Genomic DNA, 21,639 nt, shown 5'->3' with positions numbered 1-21,639 from the left:
TATTTTGAGTATGTGAACTTTTCAAATAATTAATAATAAGATTTTGTAACTTATTCGTATAAAGAAGCAAAAATGCCCCAGGAAATATTTAGGAAAAATATTGATCTTATTAACTGAATATTTTATCATACAGGACAAATAAAATTTATTATTATATATTCATAACTTTTAGTCACAAAAATTTGCTTACAAGGGTCCTTAGACTACCCACCAATACAGCCTCACATCGATAAAAAAGGACTCGAAACCACAACCATCTATTGAAAATGGCTTTGTCCTTACCAATTAACCCAAAGCGTTATCCCAAGTGTTTAACTTCTAAAACAAATGCGAAAAGAGAACCAACTCAGACTATCCTACAAAACTTGATTAAGAGGACTGCACTCTGCAGATATTAACTGGGAATCTGGACCAGAATTTCATCGCATAAACGCCATGGCCTTCAACAGACATAAACAATACAGTGGTTTCTTGGAAACCATCAACATGTTTTTCCTGTACAATAAGTGGATGAGCAAGTTAAAGCAGATAAGGAGATGTACATGTCCTTATGTACAAGTTCATAGCCACCCACAATGAGGAAACTAATGGGTACATGTCATGAAGTATACTACACGTACAACAAGAATACAAGAATTAAGCATCAACTCCAAGTTTCAGGGCTCAAAAGTGTTCAACAGTTAAGAAGTTCTAAGCTGCCGCTTGGTGGAGAAATGAAACCACACCAGCTCATGATACAATACAAACTTCATCAACAAATTTATGAAAGCCCTTCCATTTGGATGGAGAAGCATTCATTCATTCAAGTGACTGGCGGTAAGTCCTTTTCTTTGAACTGCTGGCTGAATGCCTGTTGAATACAATCATTAAGTTATACGCCTTCTCCTTCATTCATCAGATTATATGTGTGTGACAGACGGAATGTGATTTTACTTACGAATCATCAGAACGTTCTTTACTAGATGAAGACTTCTGCAAGCTCGTGGACCGCCCAGCAGCCTGAGAAGCATCAATCTCAAGTAACTTAGTCAGCTCGAACATAAATCTCCCGAAATAAGATTTTGAGTATGGCATTAATGCAATATATCCATATTAACTAAATATTGGCCTTCAGAAAGTCAGTTGGAAATATCCAGTGACAGTAGAAGTACTATTTTGTACCCAAGCCATTACATCCCTTGAAGAAAGGGTCATTCCTAAATTTGTTAAGAAATTGTAGGCTATGGCATCCATCAGACTGCAACAGTCATGCCAATCAGCCATCTATTTACTTGTGGTATTCTCACACAACCATGAACTAATGTGTGCCTCACTTCTTAAATCTATTGTTGTTTATACTGTATGCAGATGGGGAAAAGTACATGTATAATTTTTAAATTAAAGGTTAATGACCTTTAGCTCTATTAAGGACAACTATCAGACTATTGAGCATGGTTCATCCTACTAATTTGCAAGAGAATCGTTACAAAAAAAAAAAAAAAAAAATTCTAACATTATGTATGGAAACAAGATATATATTTCTGAAAATGCCAAAAAACCATTTTTTGCAAATCTTTCCTCGGATCGCAATGACACTTAAGAGCCTTAATAGTTCTGCTCCTGAATACCCGTATGACACAGTTCGCAAGATTTCTATATCTCGATTGAGTTTCACCCGAACTCCAGCTAAAAGAATGGCTCCTATTCCATATAAGAGAGGATAGTTTCAATACTGAAAGCACTTAAATAAGCTATAATGCAGATCTTGAGGCCATCTTAGGTTCAACACATAGTGTTCAGTGAGAAACAACCTATGTTACCAGCTTCTAATCTTTGTTTCACTACATTGCTAGTTCCAACCTTTGATTCCACATTATCAACTATAGAGGCACTTTACTAGTGGACATGCAACAAGATCAAGGCTCATGTATTCAAAATCCCACAAATAATTTGAACAAAGTGCAATGAACTTGAGGAAAAGAGATCCTAAAAACAACCACTTCCAGAAACAGATTCCTATAAAGGAACTATATATGTCATCAAAAGCTAGAGAACACAATATATCCTGGTTCCCAGATGAGAAGGATAAATTCAAGATTATGCAATACCAAACTTTTAAATGGTAGCATATGTTCCACAGTTGTTTAGTGCATAAAACCAACAATTTACATGATAGTAACAGTACTAAATAGTAATACTAACAGAGTGGTGTAATCTTCTGCTGCCTCGAGTATGAGCTTCCAGGTATTCTTCATATGTCTGCATCATGAAATGAAGATGCAATCATCAGCAGGAGAACTTTCATCCAAAATCCTTAATGCAGGGTATAATGATCAACTCAAGGACAAAAATTAGATATATAAAATAAATCAAAGTAGACATCTCTCAAATAAGGATACCACACAAATTAGAAGCAAGTAGCATAAGTTTCATTGACAGGTTTATGAAGATTTCAAAGAACTGCTACATTCTCAAACTTCAGAAATAGATCAGAGGATAAGAAAAAATCATTGTGCCAGTTCTGAGGAAAAGATTAATGAACTGAGTTTCCTATTTGCACCATCATATGCAGCAATCCACATCATTGGATGCTTCTGTATAGGTTCAACATTCGTTATAAAGGGAAAGTTCAAATAAACAACTTTAATTCGAGTATCAATCAAATTACACAAGAATCCATAAGAATGATAACTACCCAATTGATCATAAAAAATAACAGTCCTATTTCAAAATGCTTAGCTTCTGTTACCACTTTGGTCAAACATCGTCATTTCTCTAAGAGAATCAGTTAAGGAACTTGAGGATTGGAATTCTTACATTTGACTGAGCAAAATATGCACAACACTTTGACATGTCAACTAAATGGTAGTGCTTGAGTCAATATTCAATATACTAGAAAATATAGTTGTAAATATCATTCTGCAAATAATTAATATACATGGTGATAATCGCTGATTGAAGCATAAATGGGGTCCTAGATTTGGCCATACACAGCTAAAGAGTTACTCATCAGGAAAAGAATAATACCTGGCACACAATGACATAACAAAAGTGATAAACTATCGATCAAAAAAAAAAATTCCACCTTAACTGAAAAAAGGTTGAAAAAACCATTCAATTTGCATGCTCGGTAATATATCTTTCTTACTGCACTCAGAAATTAACATGGACATTAATATGCCACAAATCATGTCAACCATCATCAATTTGCTCTTGTTTGCCAAGTATCCTAAGGAACATTGCTTGACCTGATGAGGTTGATTAAGTCTTTTCAAGTCTATTCTAGTTGAAACAATTATAAAACCAGACACATTTGTATTTTACTTGAAAGTTTTCACTTTATTTTCTAATAATCCATGAAAAGATATATTTGGAAAAACCATGCGTAGACACTACAATTATTGCAAACCATATATGAAGACAATAAAGCATAACATCAAGACCATACCAATGCATGATTTCTTCATAGCACAAACCATTGAGAATTATCTCCTGTTCTCAAATATCTTACTGAAATAAAGCCATTTTCTGAACTGGGACTGATCAACAAGGAGGTATCACTCAACTTCATGTTACTATGCATTAGACACATGGGCGCACATGGTACAATATCATATGTATCTCTTCTTAAATATCAAATGCAATGATGGATAAAGTTTCATGGAGCTACATAAATATTACAATATGTCCTACAAAAGTGGTCATCCATGTGATTGGGTTAAGAAGAAAACAAACAAGCACTACTGGGAACCATAATCCCTCTTTTACATTATCAGCATTTTGTCGACTTCCTAAATATTTAGCGGGCAGCAAGGGAAGATGTTCTCTCTCTCTAGCTTATCAGTTTCAGGACATAAAAATGAGAATAAAAGGACAAGAATAGGGTTAAATATAGTTTACACATCAAAGTCCTATTCACCCCAATGAGGTTTAAAAGGTTCAAAAAAGACTCTGAAGAAATGCATTGTGATTGACCAAAATTTGTAAGACCAAAGCACCCTCCTCTTTATGACTCAAAGTATGTTCCATGGAAACACCCTCTAAAAACAACCTATAGTGAATTTGAATTTTCTTTTAAATTTTTTTTGAAAGTAACACTTAAAACTTATAGTTCTTTTATGAATCATATAACATGGAAATATGTAAGGAAACAAAATCTATGCAACTATTTTTACAGAGTAAATTTGTTCATGCAAGAAAAGTAGATAATGTGTAATATATGGTATAAACTACAAATAAAATTTTATGTTATATAAAAATTACGTATTATATTATTTACATGAATATTTATTTAAAATATACCATACTTAAGTTATTTACAAAAATCTGGAATATTCTTATAGAATAATCATATATTCAGGTTTCCATATGTTTTTAGGCACCTATGTAAGTTCGAAATAGTTCTGCACAATTATTAAAAAAATAATATAAAGGTTACAGATCACTTGACCAGCATATATAATTACTTTAAGTATTGATATACACAAAATAATATAAGTACAATATATATGAAATAATGCCTATGGCACTATGATATACAATTGCCTTTACATATAAAAATATACACATTTTTATATTTATGCTATAAGTGCTCAAAATTTACAACCAACCAACCTATTTTTCTAGAAAAATTATACAGAAAGTTGTGGATATATTACAATTTAAAACACATGTTATGTGAAGTTTTCAAAAATCATATGAAAATATGACGTCAGCTTATGGAGTTTCTCTACATTTCTATATTAATTACAAAAATCACAAATTTTAAATGATATCTATTTTTAGATATAACTTCAAAAAGACCACTCAGATCAGCTTGCAAGGGAGTGAATGTGATAGCACACATCTCAGGGGGTGTATTTTCTGTTTAGGTCAATGTCACATCTTTTCTTCAAGAGAGTTTTTGTTACCTACTATATACTTCAAGGGATGAATGTGATTATAGGCATACTACAAGCATTTTAAGTGTATTTACCACAGAAATATAATAATAAATTTGGTCAAAACCCCCAACGTGGTCGAGTGTCAACTCAAAACCATTGCCATTCGGCAAAACAATAGGAGAGCATGCTGTGGTAGCGAAAGTAGTTCTATAGAGAATGAAACAAGGACCAACTGCTAAAATAAAAAGATATTTTGACAAATAGATATTCTGGTATCAAAACCCCCAACGTGGTCGAGTGTCAACTCAAAACCATTGCCATTCGGCAAAACAATAGGAGAGCATGCTGTGGTAGCGAAAGTAGTTCTATAGAGAATGAAACAAGGACCAACTGCTAAAATAAAAAGATATTTTGACAAATAGATATTCTGGTAGTGAACATTGGGGGGGGGGGGCGATAAAAAGCACAGAACATTTTGCAAGTTAAGAGCAAGATCTGCAGCAGACCAATCAACACATGACCCAAAGGAAACAATAACATTTAATTTGCAAACTTCTACTTACTTCACCATATATAAAACTTAAGTTTTGAAGTAATTCCCAAATGACAAATACAATGCGTCAATGTCTAATGCATCAAAATGGTATTTCACTATAGAGCTTAAAATGAGACACCAATACCATTTCCAGTATGTCATCGTCTGTGAAAGTGCCAATAAGGGGGCTAGCCTCCGCTGACATGCCCCAATTATTAGTTCGAGAAGAATTATCAGTCCTGTTAGCTGAGCTTCCATCTACTAGACAATGTCTTGACTGTTTTACTTTTGATGCCCCAGGGACATTTGAGGAATTATTAAACATTAGGCCTGCTCTCTGGTGAGGGAACTGAAATCTACTTGCTTCAGCTTGATGTTGATACAGTAAAGATGGATAAAGCACAGGTGTCATATGCATTGGAGGCACATTAAAATCCTCATCTTGTACAGAATGGAATGGCTCTATATAAGGTTTTCTTGCTGAAAAATCATCCCCAGAGATTTCATCCCTTCATCCAATAATTTGTACAATAAAAATGAGAAAAGAGAAGAAAACTAATTAATATGCAGAAGAACACATTACATATTGATAAATGATTGAAAAATACGTTTTCAAGTTAAGGTGCATATCATTCCCTTCATCAAGAAGCTCACAAAGAGCCTCACCAATATCCGCCGGCAATTCCTGGCAAATAAATACCTGGTCATACTTTTACGTACTAATAACCATACATCAGAAGCTCTTCAATGGGATAGCAAATACCTGACAGTCTCTACTGATTTTGACAGGTTTGAAGTCGTTCCATGGATTTTTTAGATGAAGAGTCCTCTGAAAAGGCAAGTCATGCAGGCGTAGCCATTTCACTTTAAAACTGCGTCCCCAAGGATTATTTTTCCCACTTCCTTGACTCCAAATGTTGTCCCTTCTCCAACTAACGGAAGACATCATTTGAGCATATCCTTGAAAGAATCCACTCATGTTGACGCTAAAGATAAGAATTACCTTGCCAGAATTCTGCATAATAACTTAAGTCGTGTTATCTGTGTGTTCATTTTCTTGCCAATTTTTAGGTGGAAATCACTCTAGCACTCTAGAGTCTAGACGGTAGCATAGTCATCTAGCCCATGCCCATAACAATACATTAAGGTCCACAAAGTCGCTAATAATCATATTACATGAATAAGCAAAGAAGAAATGTTACTTGAAAGGCTTCTTCAAGAATGGGCTCATTCATTACTTGAGTTGCCCAAATTCCCTTCTTTATTGACAATTGGATATTTTGGTGATTCAAGCTCTTGATAATAAAATATCTTGTGTTATTCAATTTATCCTTCTTCATTTCACTTGACGTTCCCACCCGGTCACAAGAATGCACTTGCTCGTCTGCCCCTGATCGACATGTTTCCTCATTTGATCTATCCCTTGGACTCACTACAAAGTATTCCAGATATTTTATTTAGAAAGGCCATCTAATAACTCATGAATTATGAATAAAAACTAAATTGAACATGTTAATCACAACAAAATCATGTCCTTGCAACTCCCACAAAAGAGAAAATAAAAGAAAAGAATTGTTTATTCATCCCATTATAAACTAAACAGGGAAGGACGAATTCATTTTAAATCCCAGTTAACAATTACATGTAGAAAGCACCACATTCCAAGCAAGAACTCAGAAACAAGATTAAGTTTTGGACTTCTTAATGCAATGTGTTAGAGTTGGAAAATGCAGTTGTTTTGAGAAACGAAATAACAAATCAACAGTTCAGATATGCAGGAAGATCAATGTGAACTGAAGAACTGATACTTTATATGTAGTAGATAGATTGTGGAGAATAACAGCAGCTATATACAAAGAAAGTCTGAAATGGAGATCCAACCACCTTAAGTTGGCCATATACAACTAACTTGAAGCAATTAACTTGACTTTCCACACCAATTTAACAGCAGACCAGAATTATGTCTTCAAGTGTATTGACTCAAACTTCTAATTCGACTAACCTCCTGCTTTGCTATTGAAAATAAATAAAAGATCTAAGATCATGAAGCAACTAATAACCTTCAATGCTACGTGCATCTGTTTTTTCTTATTTTTAGCCCACTTTACTCTGCTGGTATGACTGCTAGACCCTCTCATAAGGACTCTGAAGCAAACAGTCTATAACACTTATAGAAACAAGTCAATTACTGAAACTACAGCATACAATATTTGTACCAGAAGTAAAAGAGGCGGTGCTAGTAGATCAAGCTTTTCTTGTTTTTCTGAAAGTCTATGTTTATTGCCAAATAACTATAAACTCGGAAAACCGATGATTCATGAGTTTGAAAGTGTAAAAATAAATTACATCTAGAATGCGGTACTTGAGACCACAAGTTGATGAAGAGAAAGAAAAAGATACATTTTTACCTGAATCATGCACGTTCGTCATGTTTTTTTGGCATTCAGATACTGATGACTCAACTAGAGATGCCATTTCTTTAGCAATGTCAGACCACGTGCCTTGGTAGCCCTTACACTACGGAGGCAGAACAGAGGCAAATCATATGAGACCTACAAAGTTTTACTCAGAACAACAAACTCCAACCAACCAAGTAAAAGAAAACTGAAAATAAAACCTAAAAAATACAAATTGAACATACAAGCAAATGTGTAGGTAACCATTTCTACCACAAAACCCCTTACCAGGGAACTAAGTAGGGAGCCAATAAGACTAGGAAATAATGCAAGCAGGTTTCAATGCAGTAATATCAGAATGCAAGCGAAAAAATGCAGTTGAAACTATCGAGTTTTAGCACGATAACAAAGCATAAATCTGTTCAAGTTGGGAACTATGTTCCAAGCTGAAAACAAATAAAGAGGTATATAGCAACTTTTGCTTCACATGCTCATGCGTTTTATATCTCCAGAATTGTAAAACAGAGATGTTTCATGAGACACATCCTTGCCATTATGCACCAACATTGTTTGTGGAATACGGACTCAATACACAGACTAAAGATGCTATCATCAGAGACTTAGAGTGATAATTAGTGAACACTTCCCAAAAAGAAATCTAAAATATTCACAAGTACATATTCTGTTTTCCTCTCAGTTGCTTTTATGTAAGCTCAACCTTGCTCCCACGCAATTACACATTCATTTAACTAAAACAAACATAAAATTATGGATGTAAAAGTCACGAATTTCAAAGTCCTATAATAAACAAGAAAACACCTAATCAAAAATGATACGCATAAAACTCAAAATTTACCAAAATATACCTTCACTTGCATCTTCTCCCCACTAATTTTATAGATAAATTTCCTTACAATAATATAAACCTATCTTGTTCCTCTATCTTTAAACCATCTTTTTCCTTGTACCCTTTTACAACCACAGAGTTCTTTTTATTTTTTTCAATTTCCCCGACAGTCTCAAAACTTCATTCCTTCCATTCTCACTCTGAAATTTTCTCATTCTGGAAAATACGTCTGCTGCCTCATCTATGTGTATCACGCCTTTGCCAAAATTATTTTTCATTCTTCGAAAATGTTGCTTCACTCTCTCCCAGTCAACATATCATTCCCAAAAAAGGAAGTAACCGCCCACTAACAAAAACAAATTAATTGCCATCCATCCAATTCACCACCTCGACTTAGAAATCTCAACATGCAGAAAAAAAATCAAACTGAATAAACTCAAAATTACCATATTTGCGAAGTCCCATTTTCAGTAACATTCACACAACAATTAATTACCGCTCGGAAGCCCCACAACAAGACAGTAAACAGAAACTACTCCCAGCCACTATACACCCTCAGGAAAACTGAAAATGCTAACCGAAATAAATAAAATAGAACCACGTACGCACATACACACAACTACAAAACATAAACGCCTACATCGTCTGCTCGTAATCACAACTTCGACTTACGACATTTATGCGACAGAGATAGAGCGGAAAATTTTGAAAAGGGGGAAAGGAGACAAGTAGCGACGTACCTTAGCGTAGAGAGAGAGAGAGGGTAAGTAATCTAGACAGAGAAACGGGCGAATGTAGTGACTGAAGAGTTTTGATAAGATCTGCCCTAGCTATTTTACCCAAACAATTCATCTGCAAACTACTTTCTCTAATTCTATTTTATTTGGGGGGAAAATAAAAGGAAAAGGAAAAAACTCAAGAAACTCTAAAAATAAAATTATTTTATCCAACAAAAAATCAAGAAAGTTCTCAAATTTTATAATGTATACTTTTTTCTGAATCATCTATAATGTCATAGTCTAATGTTTGATACGAGGTTGTGGTCTTATGAGCAAGTTCGATGTCATAATAGTACAAAAAATTGAGTTTTCTTTACATTATATAAAATGACAATGGATTAAAAATCATGGTAAATCTATTAACTACGTTAAACAAAACTAAAACAACAACTTAAATTTTTACCACGATTAATTAATATTCGCCATGTATTTTAGCCATGGACAAAATATTTGCCATGGTTTTGAACATGGCTAATATATTGGTCATACTTACAAAAACAACGGCTAATGGCCATTATGAAGCCGTGTTTGATTTTGTATTTGCCACGGTTTTTTTCTTTGACTATAGTAATTATCCGTAGCAGAAAATCATATTTTTTCTAATGTAAGTTTAATCCCATCGAATGTGTGGGTATTTATATAATTTTATGTAAATATTTGTCTCATTTTATATAAATTACTGTAATTTTTTATAGTTAAATGAATTGATGCAATGCTAAAAAAAATATTGAATCAATTAATATTAAAAAATTTAATTGAATTTCCTGAATGAATAAGTATTTGTTATAATTTCTTGAAGTATATGTAGATCATTGTTATTAAAGCTGTTACGACAGCGAATAACTTGAAAAATATCATACAGAAGCGAGATTAATTTTAATGATAAACAATTAAATATACGTAAATTACTAATATCAAATATGTATAATTAACTAATAATTACTATTACAGTATATCAACAATTACTATTAAAATATATTAATATCCATATATTGATGAGAGTCGAACTCATGACCTTTTGATCATAAAATTTTAGTTTCACTTTTACCAACTAAACTAAACCCTCATTTACAAAGAGGTGAGAGTTTAAAATGTCACAACAATGAGTTGATTTCATTTCAAATGATAAAAAAAAATAGATAAAATTTGAGGAATTAATTTTGTTGATAAAATCTTAAAAAATAAATAAATAAGATTAATGATTCTCCCTACTTTTTTTTTTTTTTTTCAATTAAAACCACCTAGAGGTGGGGGGAACTTTTCGGAGTCCCCAGTCCTTCTATATTAAAATTCACAAAATACTTACAGCGGGGAGAGTTACCTCCCTAAAATTTCTAGCAAAGCCATAAACAAGGAGTACTACCCCCTTACAAATAGAGCAACAATGAACGAGGAATACTACTCCCTTACAACAAAAGACAGGTGTACTAGTAAAACTATGGCGAGTCAAAAAGCTTTTTGTTATCCCACCACATCATGAATCGCACAACACCTGCAAATAAATCTGTACAAGAAGGCCAAACCAGAGTGTGTAATGTTCCAAAAGGATAAATAATGAACATTAGTATTAACGCGGAGATCAAGTTTGTATGACTGGCAGCCTTTAAACCTGTGGAAGGAGTTCAAAAAACCTACAAAAGATATAACAACAAGCAAATAGACAAAGGCAAACAACAGAAGTAATAGGCCAAAGGTTTCCATAGAGACGTTGGTCACAACACGTATCAGCAAAGAAACAACAGTAATGAAGTACCCCTAATTGGAAAACCAAAAATTTAACTGAAATTAAAGGTGCTAGAACTTCTACTTCTAATAGCAGGGAAGGAGCATGCGTCAAGTCTAATCAAACCTTTAGGAATACCTGTGATATTATCAGGGGATAGAATGCTGAGATGTTGATTGAAACATGCTTGGTTAGCAAAGTAATCGGCCACTTGGTTACCCTCTCTAAAAATGTGTGATATCTTGAACTTAGTTTGGGACAGAAGTTCTCTAATTTGTTGCAGCAAATTTTGAAGGTGCCATGGCCCTTGGGGGGGAGACGAAATGAGCTTGATGGCAATGTTGGCATCAGTTTCAACCCAAATTTTTCTAATGTTGCTATCAATGCACAATTTAACACCTCTGTATATATTTTAACTCAGCTGCAGTGTTGGAGCTGAGCCCAAGGTGTTCCTGGAATGCAAAGACGGCCTGACCAAGATGATTTCTGATGATTCCACCTGCTCCTGCCACACCTGGATTTCCTTTTGAGGCCCCATCTGTGTTCAATTTGAATCATCCCCTATCTGGCTTAATCCACTTAACAATAGAGATTTTGGATGATATCGTATGAGGCGGGAGGGAAATTTTAAGAAGAGAAGCAACAGATCTGTCCCCTCTCCAGTGTATAGTTCTCATGAGGTTGGTTTTACCGAGAAGATGAAGATAATTGACGGTTTGAGAGATGATACGATTAGCTTTGAAAGGAGCCCCCTCAAATATGGCTGGATTCCTGCAAATCCAAATGTACCAAATGATCAACGGGGGAAGAATATCTCTGATGTGAAGTTGATTAGAAATATTGCTTCTCCAGGCTTGCAGGATCATGAAAAAATTGTCTGTGATTGGAATGTTGAGTTGAAATTTCGAGGCAAAGAAGTTCCAAACTTCAAGGGAAACCTTGTTATGAAGGAAAAGGTGAGGGATAGTCTCCTCCTCCTTCAAACAACAAACACATCTAGAGGCCAAAGAGATGCCCTTTTGTTTGAGTCTGCTGTCCACTGGTATCCAGTTATGGAGGACTTTCCAAATGAAAAGGCTAAATGAGGCATCGTTGGATTTAGACAAAGTAGGTTACAGGTTTGATGTGAGATATCATCCAATTATGTGATTGAGAGTATCAAAACTTAAAAAAATATACACTTTAAGTTTTAAATTGATTGTATAATTGAGGAAGTGATTGAATAAAAAATGCTAAAGAATTCAACATTAGTAATTTTTGCTGGTCAGGAAAGTAAGATAAATTGTAATGATAAGGTCTTGATTTAGTGGTTGGGGTTGAAATTTGATGAACAGATATAACATTATAAGTTCGATTTTACTTAATGTGCGTGGTTTTTTTATCTCACTCTATGATAGAGTGTGCATCTGCATAATAGGTTTTGACCCTATTATCTTATTTACCTAGGAATGACAAATGGAAAGGGTTGAGTCGGGGTTCCACCTCATAATAGAAAATATATAATCTATAGGATAAATTGCATTAGTACCCCCTGAGGTAAAGTCAAAATACACAAACACCCCTTATTTTTATAAAATTACAGCTATATCTCTGAGTTTATAGTTGTAATTACAGCTACACCTCTTATTTAAATGCAAAACTTACACAAACACTCTTTCAAAAAAACATTATACTAACACCTTTCAAAAAGTGTAGCTAATTTTATAAAAGATAGAGAGTGTTTGTGTAATTTAATCTAATCTGAAAGTCAATATAATTTACCCTGAATAATTTGCCTTTTGAACTTCGAAATCGTCTTTGGGGATGAAATTCATATTCAATTTTTAGAGCTCAATCTGAAATTGAATCATATAACTTTTTATACGACAATGTGACAAGTTAGTTTACTTAATCCAACACATGTGACGAACCAAATCATTGTGTAGCCGACTTGATTGACTTGGATAAAATAGTTCATGCGGCCGAGTAAATATAGTTCTTAGGGGGTGTTTGTTTTTGGGATTTGAATTAATAGCTGAAACTAATACAACTTTATCCATTGTTACTTGGAAAGTTGGAGGTCCAGCTTGTGGCCAAAGCCCGTCATTAAGTACCGTTTCTCCCCAATTAATCAACCCACCTAGGAGGCTAGTCAACTCATCTGGATACCTTAAACCATCTCCACCTGGGGTCAGGGCAATCTGCAGCAACCGGTGTTGGGCAAACGAGGAAAACCCGATGGAGCCTAATGACAGCATTAAGGACTGCATGGAATGTTTGCTAACTATAGGATCAGGCCTAATGAACTCGTGCTTGACAACCCAATTTTCTTGTGGTGAGAGATTAACATTAAGAAAAATGGCAACTATTTTAGAGACGGTCACGAACTTCATGCAGGACAATACACCTGAAAGTTCCAATAGACAACACAAACAACCAAAGGCATTACGACCCATACATAGGTTCCTAAGACAAGACTGATCATTGCACACAACTAACCTATGAAGGTATTTTATCTGATCAGGAATCCTAGAATTAAGGGTGTACTGACGTGACCGTTCAAATCTAGAAGTCGGTGAGTTGATCAAATATTCTATACTTTTATGGGATGAGTGCGCCAAATATTTAAAAAGATGTGGCTAAAGATTTGATAAGCTTTTAAGATATTAAAATACGACGAATAAAAATAATATTTGAATAAAGTATTTAAAAGACCTAAAGTTAATGAATATTTAAAACCGATATTAAAGGTAAATGGAGTACAAATTTTCCGCTCAACGACTTCATGGATGAAATGAGAATCAATTTCAATATGTTTAGTCCTTTCATGAAAAATTAGATTGCTTGCAATATGAATAACTATCTGATTATCAATAATCATAGTAACAACTCATCATGTGAGAATTTGAATTCTCCAAATAAATATTTGAGCACATCATCTCATTGGTTGTGTGAGCCACAACCCTTTATTTTGCTTCTATGCTGGATTGAGCAACAGTAGTTTGCTTTATGAGTGTTTAAGTTGCCTAAGTGAAGAGTTTCAAGAGTTACATAGCGGCATTTTTGGTAATGCTTTGGACTCTCAACCTTTCGCATTTGACTGTATGGATAGAGAAGGTATTCTTTACTTGAATATACGACAAACCTCTAGAGGTGAAATGCACTATGTATATTAGCATATCTGGGCAAGGTCTTGGAACACATACTGACTTTTTTTTTTCTCACGAAGATATGCATCCAATCATGCTGTTCACTTTGCTGATCTGAGTTTGTTTTGCAAGTCTACTAGCCAATAACCATCTCAGATTTACTTTAAGGATCAACCAGGAAGCTCTTCTTCTTATTCCTTCCATTACTGCTTTGTAAGGATATGATTCAGTTAACATCGCCAATAAGTCTATCTCGTAGTAATACTTGCCATGACAAAATATGAAAACTGGAAGGCAAGAGTTCCATTTGATGATATGACAAGACTCACATATCAATCAATGCAATATGGTTTCATCTTTCAGTCGTAGGCCAGGCAGAAATGCTCTTTCAAAATACTTAATTGCTCTATTGAGCTATGGGGGTGTTCCTCAAGAATTCTTTTGCAACTTGCTTACAAATGCTTTGGAAGAGACTCGAAATGTGTACTCTGATACGCCTGCAGCACTAACAGGTACTTCTAAGAGCAACTCTTCATAGTATGTGCCTTTTTTTTTAAAAAAAAATTGCATTTTACCATCTGAACTATACCCGTATTTACACTTTGCTATCTAAACTTTTTTCTGTGTCAAGTTACCATATAAAATTTGCTAAATTTACACTTTAAAATATATAACCGTTTTCCGGATGATGTTTTTGTTGGAGAAGCATCACATGTGCAGTACATGTGATATTTTACCCATACATTGCCCTTAAATATGTCATGTGCAGTGCATGTGATGTTTTTCCGACAGAAAAATCGGTTGGATTATAGCCTTATTTGGCAAAAATTTCGCGAACTAAGATGACAAGTTGACATAAAAAAATTTAGATGTCTAAATATGAAAACACATATAGTTCGGATAAAAAAATGCAATTTACCCTTTTTATTTTATTTTCTACTGATTTCTGGTTTCCAGTACATGTGTACTCCAAGAGGTTCCTTTCTTTTTCCTAGTACAAGTTCTTATGGTAATATCAGTCTCCCTCCTCTCGGGGCATTGAATTTTCAGAAAAAGTTAATGTTTCCTTAACTGGTTCCTAGAAACTTTCAGACCAGGAATATCAGTCTACTCCCACTTGATTTTTATCTCAGCATAAGTTTGATTTTATCTTTTCTTGGAAACATATTCTTCTTGCAGTTGCTTCCAATTATGATGGACTAGAAGTTGGAGTTGTGGAACGAAGAATGATTTCTTCTGGAATACCACTTAGCGAACCATATCTCCAGCATTGTCTGTCAAGTCTGGAAAGTGGCGAGAAAATCAAACTTAAACAAGGGAAGATACCAGTCAGTGAAAGCTTTTACCTGATGGGGACAGCAGATCCTACTGGTGTATTAAAGAACCATGAAGTCTGTGTTATCCTGTATGTGAAAGTCCTTCTCTTGTTACTTTGGCGTCTCAGCTTCTATCCAAGGATGGTCTACTTACCATAGTGCGTGGCGTTACATGTTAAAAGTTTTTGTATCAAAGTTATGGTGTTATGATTTAGTCATGCATCACACTACTTCTTCCACATCCATGTCGAGTTTTTCTGATTTTGGGACAATTTTGAAAATCTCACAGAGCAGAGGACGAAAAGTGTTTAACCTCCTATCTTATGGAGCTAAAAGTTCAATTTAGATGGCCCAAATATAGGCAAAACTGGCAGGCTTGAGCAATTTCACTTCTTCCCTGGGATTTTTTATTTTCTTTTCATAAAAGATCTTTGAGAATGTAGAGTACTTCTGTCTATCACCTGTATATCAAATCCTTTGCAATGTACATGAACCATTTTGTATTTGTATTTCCACCGCAAACACTTCAAAATATCAACATATTAAACTTCCTTGTTTATGATTTCATTTTTCCCAATCCTCAACTGCCATCAAAATATTTAATGAGTTCTCTTCGAAATAAGAAACCTGTGTCTTGCTGACGATATCTTGCTGAATATGCAGTGACAATGGTCAAATTTCAGGGAAGGTATTAGTGTATCGGAATCCTGGCATGCATTTTGGGGATGTTCATGTTATGGAGGCTGTATACAAGGAGGAGTTGGAAGAGGTGGTTGGCAATGCCAAATATGGCATTTTCTTTTCAACCAAAGGGAAAAGGTCTGCAGCTTATGAAATGGCAACTGGTGATTTTGATGGAGACATGTATTGGGTTTCAAGAAACCCTGAGGTTAGCATCTCTCGGATCAGAGATTAATTGTGCAAACTGTTTGTTTATATGCTTATGTAGTTGTGTAAGTGTTTTATGCTCCATTATGTTGCTTTTGGCTCACACCTTAAATTTCATCTACTGGAGAAATTCAGGGTAAAATCCTAACTGTCCCTTGTTTCCAAAGAGCTTCAGATGGAAGTAAATCCAAATGCAAATTTATTGATATCTTCTTTTATTTATATAAAAAAAAAAAAGTGGGGGAAAAACTTGATTGTGTACAAGTTGGCTGATGTGGGGTCTATCTATATGTTTTCTAAATGTTGAGAGACTTGAAGTGTATCTTCAGTAGTGACAGAACCATCGCATCTGTTTTGATCTAATGTTTAAGTTCCCTGGCACACTGAGTTTCTCTACGTGATTTCTATGTGGCATCCCTTGGTTTACTTTTTTCTTTTGTTCTTTGTTTTTATGATTTAATGGAGAACTATACTTCTGAAAAAAACATAGAATCTTTATCACATTTGGTTCATTTCTAGTTCCTAATAAACATCTTCAGTTAGAGTAGTCAAGATGATTGAGCAAATTTATTTAGCTTGCAGATAATTGCTACTTGTTACGCTTTCATCAAGTCTCTCTATCTTATTGTGCTTTCCAAGTCGCTCGTCTAGGGGTTTATGACATTCAGTGTGTACTATCATCCCACATCACATGGAGATAAATCTCAAAGTTGTCTTTTTCCTAGCAAGGCTTCTTTTCCTTGATTATCTAAGACCAATACGATGAAAAAATTGAAGAGGAAGAATGCAAGAAATCATGTTGTTTGTCCATTTGATATAGAGCTGTGTACAGTACCTGGTAAAACAGCTTCATTTCTTGTTTGATTTACAATTTCAGTGGTCATTCATATCCCGTGTGAATTTTTGAACATGTAAGAAATGATTACGGGAAGAAATTGCTGAACTCGATTCAACAAAAAGATGATTGCTCTGGAATTGCATTCTAATGCTTCCTTATATATATACATCTTTTGTTTAAAGGTGGAATGCTTCTCATACATTTCAGCTATTAAAATATTTTAAAGCAAGTGAACCATGGAAACGCTTCTACTCAACACCTGCTGATTCGAAGATAAGAAATCCACGGATATGGAGTTGGAACATGAACTTTTTCAGTTATTCCAAGAAGCTCGGGAACGAAGGCATTCACTTTTGGTTATGAACTAAGTATCTTGGTTGATGTATGTTTGGTAAATAAATTCTATATGATAGGTACTCCGTGTGCACTCTTGGATAACTTGTGCTTCTAATAAAATGATCCATAAACTGGTCTAAATTCTGATCGGAGCATATATCATTTGCTGAAGCATTCTACAATATAATCTGCTTTCTGAATCTAAATGGCAACAACCGACTATTTCATGTGTTTAACTTAACAAAATCATCCTTCAGATAAAAGTAAAATTTGCCTTAATTCTTTTTATCTATATTAAATACCTTATGTATTTTATTTTCTATGTTATTCTCTTGATGTTACTTTCCCATTTATTTATGAATTTTATTACAGAAGAGGCAACTTTTCTTCTAGGGAAATCAATACTGTTAGGACTAGTGACCGCTCAAGAGGAGTAAAACATGGGGATTTGTCCTTGCAAACATGTAATGAGACTGTCTCCTCCGGAGTCTTCAGCAAGTGCATTTTTTATTATATTCATGTCTATGACACTGTCAAACGCAAGTTGTTGCTTTTCCAGAAATGGTTATGAAAACTTGTGCAACCTTTGAACTGTATCAAAACATAGATTCAATAGGTTTGTTTAGAGCTTTTTCTGCAATGATTCCATGATTTGGTTGGATTTATCAGTTTTCATGCAGACTAGTCAAAGTTCAATGGTACATAATGTGCCTAATTCTGGCTCTCTTTTCTTTCCTCTTTTTGTTTTCCTTAAGTTGTTTTTGCTCGCATTTTATCACTCTGGCAGCAGATAGCTGGCTCACATTTATGGATCGGCTCTTGACGTTAGGTGATGATTGTGCCTCTGAGAAGCATTCTTTGAAGAAAAAGATCATTCAGTTGATTGACATCTACTATGACGCACTAGACGCCCCAGAAAGTGGGAAAAAGGTTACTTTTGCTTGTTTTCAATATTTTTATGTGAGCTCTCATCTTTTAAAATGACCCATTTCTGCCGTTCACCATCTATACTATACTATTAAAATTAAGTAAGGGCATATACTAACTAATTTGGGCTGGCAAAATGTGTCTTGACTTAAACAAAAGTTAGAAGGTTTAAAGAAAATTTGTTCCTTCTTACTAAAATCCACATACGCAGTTACCTTATTATATACATTCTACAACCATATATCATTAGAAAATTATTATTGATTGTAAGTAGTTTTAACTTATATATTTTGTTTAAAAATTCATTTGCATCATCAATCCTTTGAATATGATACAATTTTGATGAACATATATTTATTTGCAGTCGAATATGATACACGACCAGTGTAGTTTACTTGCCCGATTGTCATGTTTTATGGCTAGAATTGCTATTATAAATAAAATAATCACATTCATATGTTGGTAATATGGAAGATATTACCAGCATACTACTTACATGTTCCGGTACTCACAGGTTAAAGTTCCTAACGAGTTGCGAGTGGAGATGTATCCGCATCACATGGAAAGGGGGGCTGAGTTTAGCTACCACTCGTCCTCTATATTGGGCCGAATATACGATACAATACAGGCGTTTAAAAACGAGGCTGTGCCCGGAAAAGGTAACTTGAATCGCAATCAACAATTCATGCAAGTCATTCATCAATACTGATGCAACTTCAAGTCAATAATTCTAGCTGATGACAGTGCTAACTTGACTACTCTGCACCTTCTCCAGAAATCTGGAAATTGCCGTGCCTTGACGATCCAAACCCTGAGCTATACCTCAAGTGGAAGGCTAGGTATAAAGATTACCGAGAAGAAATGACAAGTGCCATGAAATCCAGCGACGAATCTAAGGATCTGGCTGCACGTGATGTTATCCACAAGTACAAGCAGGTAATAAACTTTGCTCCTTGAGTGTAGTTTTCACGAAAAAATGGAGCTGTCATGTTAACGATCTGTGAAAATGCAGTTGTTGTATGAAGCTCCTTGTATGGAAGAAAGTGCAAAGAATACTGAAGAGATCTATGAGGAATCTGTCGCTATATATCATGTGGTGTACGACTATGCAATGCGTCATGGTGTGACGAGATGCAGTTTTGCATGGAAAGTAGCAGGGTCTGCACTGTGTGATCTGTGTGCCTGGAAATTAGCTGGTCCAAAGGAGGAGCCGATTGCAATTTTACCGTCTGTTCTTCGCGAGTTGTTGAAATAGTGGCAAGCATGGCTGTGCTTGTACTGAAATGCAGCCTTATCCTCATCTTTGTTGTACAGTCTGTATGCATGCCTATGTGTTCTCTGTGTATCATATGTCATTCTCTGTGCCTATGCTTGCCTAGCTATCACTTCGGGTGACTTGAGTATTTATAGTTACATTAACTATGAACTGATTCGAGCTTTACATGTTTAGAAACATGTATTTTGGCATCCTTTACTTGGGAGTGTTGGTCTGTCTGATATCCATATCAATCAAGTACAATATTTTGGTTATTTCATTTCGATGGAGCGCGTGATAAGATGCAGCCCGTCATAGCACCCGATTGTGGCATGATTCCTATCCAAGCCAAGGTGGTGGTGGTAATCGCCTTACTTCCTACTAATTCTAATTTTAATCACAAGTTAATTTATCCGAATCTAATCAACTCCAACAAAGCAAAAGAGGTCTTACAGATGAAAATAGCCTTAAAAGTTCAATTTGAAATATATCTTTTTTTGTTATTATTAGTAATTGTGGTACTTTGTTTTTTGGTACATATAATAAATAATTATTTATGTTAGATATATTATACAAAAGAATAAAATTCATAAACCAACACATAACATTGGTTGACACTACTAAGGTGTTCCCAGTGAAACTTTGCTGAAGCTTTCGAGGAAACTAATCTTTGTGGTAGCTTGCCATACTGCTGTTTGCTGCCAACGTGGTGAAAATATATGATGGACACTAAGCAGGGACAGTGATTTTAGTATGAAATCAGTGCGGAGACACAACCGACATATGGGGCCAGAGCACCGGTTGCTTGCCGATGTGTGGTGTCATGTCTTGACATCGACTACATCCTTGTTCGGATGGAAACTCTTAAATGGTTCTCCTTGTTGGTAAGCAGCAATGTTCAAGGGACTCTCGAGCTTGGTAGGTATGAAGTTTCTTTATTCAGATACTTAAGAATTCTTATATGTTGGTTCTCTGCACAATTTGTTCATTAAATGGAACAACTCAACTCCTTATCTAATGTTCATTAAATGGAAAAACTCAGACTCCTTAAAATGAAAAATCAATTGTTTAAAGTTTACCAAATTTGATTCGAGCAATGATGGGAAGGTGGGAGAAACAAAGAGAAGGGGGGTTGAGCGGAAATTTCAGAAAATTAGATCATTCTTCATTGAGCGCCAAATTGTCCTACAGAACCCATAAATACAATTGTTTGAAAATTTGAACAAAAATCTGAAAAGAGAATTACAATTCCCTATCAAAACAAAACTTAAATCTTGGGTTTCAACAAGCTTGCAAATTGGTTCTTCCAAAAAAGGAAAGCCTTCAGTTGCAGGCGTCCCCTTTTGTCAAAAGTTCTCCTTCAGCCACGTCTCCCCTTTGTCGGCCTCAAAGCTGACGTCGTCTTCTTCCCCAATTTACCGCCTGCCCGAATTGATTTGCCACGACATCTTTTGCCCTTTAAATTGATTTCACCCCCATCAAACGGCCAGATTCTAAAAGCGCATTTTTGCTTAAATGGTGACAATTTTCTGATTAAAGATTTAGTTCGCGTGTGGGCGGTTTGACTCGGACTTACTGCGGTGATATTAACTGCAAAAGAAAAAACAAAAATGAAAGAAAGGAAAATAAGTAAGTGATGGGAGTACACATTTATCCCCTGCGAAAAGACTAAATTCCCTTTCATTAAGGGCATGTCCTTTCACGATCAGGATCCGCGTCTTTTATAACGGGCGGGTCGCGGAGGACCCGACCCCGATCGCATAAACAGACCGAAGACTCGGACAATGACATCCGTTCGATCAGAACGCA

General features: G+C 35.1%; 2 protein-coding genes across 6 annotated transcripts; one reads left to right on the top strand and one right to left on the bottom strand.

Moving 5' to 3' along the window:
- LOC105164168 (YTH domain-containing protein 1) lies at positions 549-9,516 on the bottom strand. 5 transcript variants are annotated; one of them, XM_011082768.2, is made up of 9 exons: positions 9,381-9,516; positions 7,806-7,949; positions 6,600-6,829; positions 6,161-6,412; positions 6,006-6,082; positions 5,543-5,906; positions 2,182-2,238; positions 938-999; positions 549-850 (listed from the first exon to the last, which is right to left on the bottom strand). In XM_011082768.2, the coding sequence occupies exons 2-9, from the start codon at positions 7,870-7,872 to the stop codon at positions 799-801; spliced, it is 1,161 nt and encodes a 386-aa protein (XP_011081070.1). In that variant the 5' UTR covers positions 7,873-7,949; positions 9,381-9,516; the 3' UTR covers positions 549-798. The 5 variants fall into 5 exon arrangements, with proteins under 5 accessions (XP_011081070.1, XP_011081069.1, XP_011081068.1 ...); XM_011082767.2 differs by lacking the exon at positions 9,381-9,516 and adding an exon at positions 9,313-9,355 and having other exon boundaries at positions 7,806-7,914; XM_011082766.2 differs by lacking the exon at positions 9,381-9,516 and adding an exon at positions 9,281-9,335 and having other exon boundaries at positions 7,806-7,914.
- Positions 14,617-20,041, top strand: LOC105164250 (probable RNA-dependent RNA polymerase 5). The gene is given in 9 exon segments (XM_011082863.2): positions 14,617-14,782; positions 15,450-15,675; positions 16,250-16,475; positions 17,520-17,598; positions 17,601-17,666; positions 18,427-18,578; positions 19,090-19,234; positions 19,351-19,511; positions 19,588-20,041. Coding segments are annotated over 9 exon segments (1,464 nt in total). The 3' UTR covers positions 19,831-20,041.

The sequence above is a fragment of the Sesamum indicum genome, linkage group LG6 (assembly GCF_000512975.1).
Source record: "Sesamum indicum cultivar Zhongzhi No. 13 linkage group LG6, S_indicum_v1.0, whole genome shotgun sequence".
Taxonomy (NCBI): domain Eukaryota; kingdom Viridiplantae; phylum Streptophyta; class Magnoliopsida; order Lamiales; family Pedaliaceae; genus Sesamum; species Sesamum indicum.
This window is presented reverse-complemented; position numbering and strand designations above follow the sequence as displayed.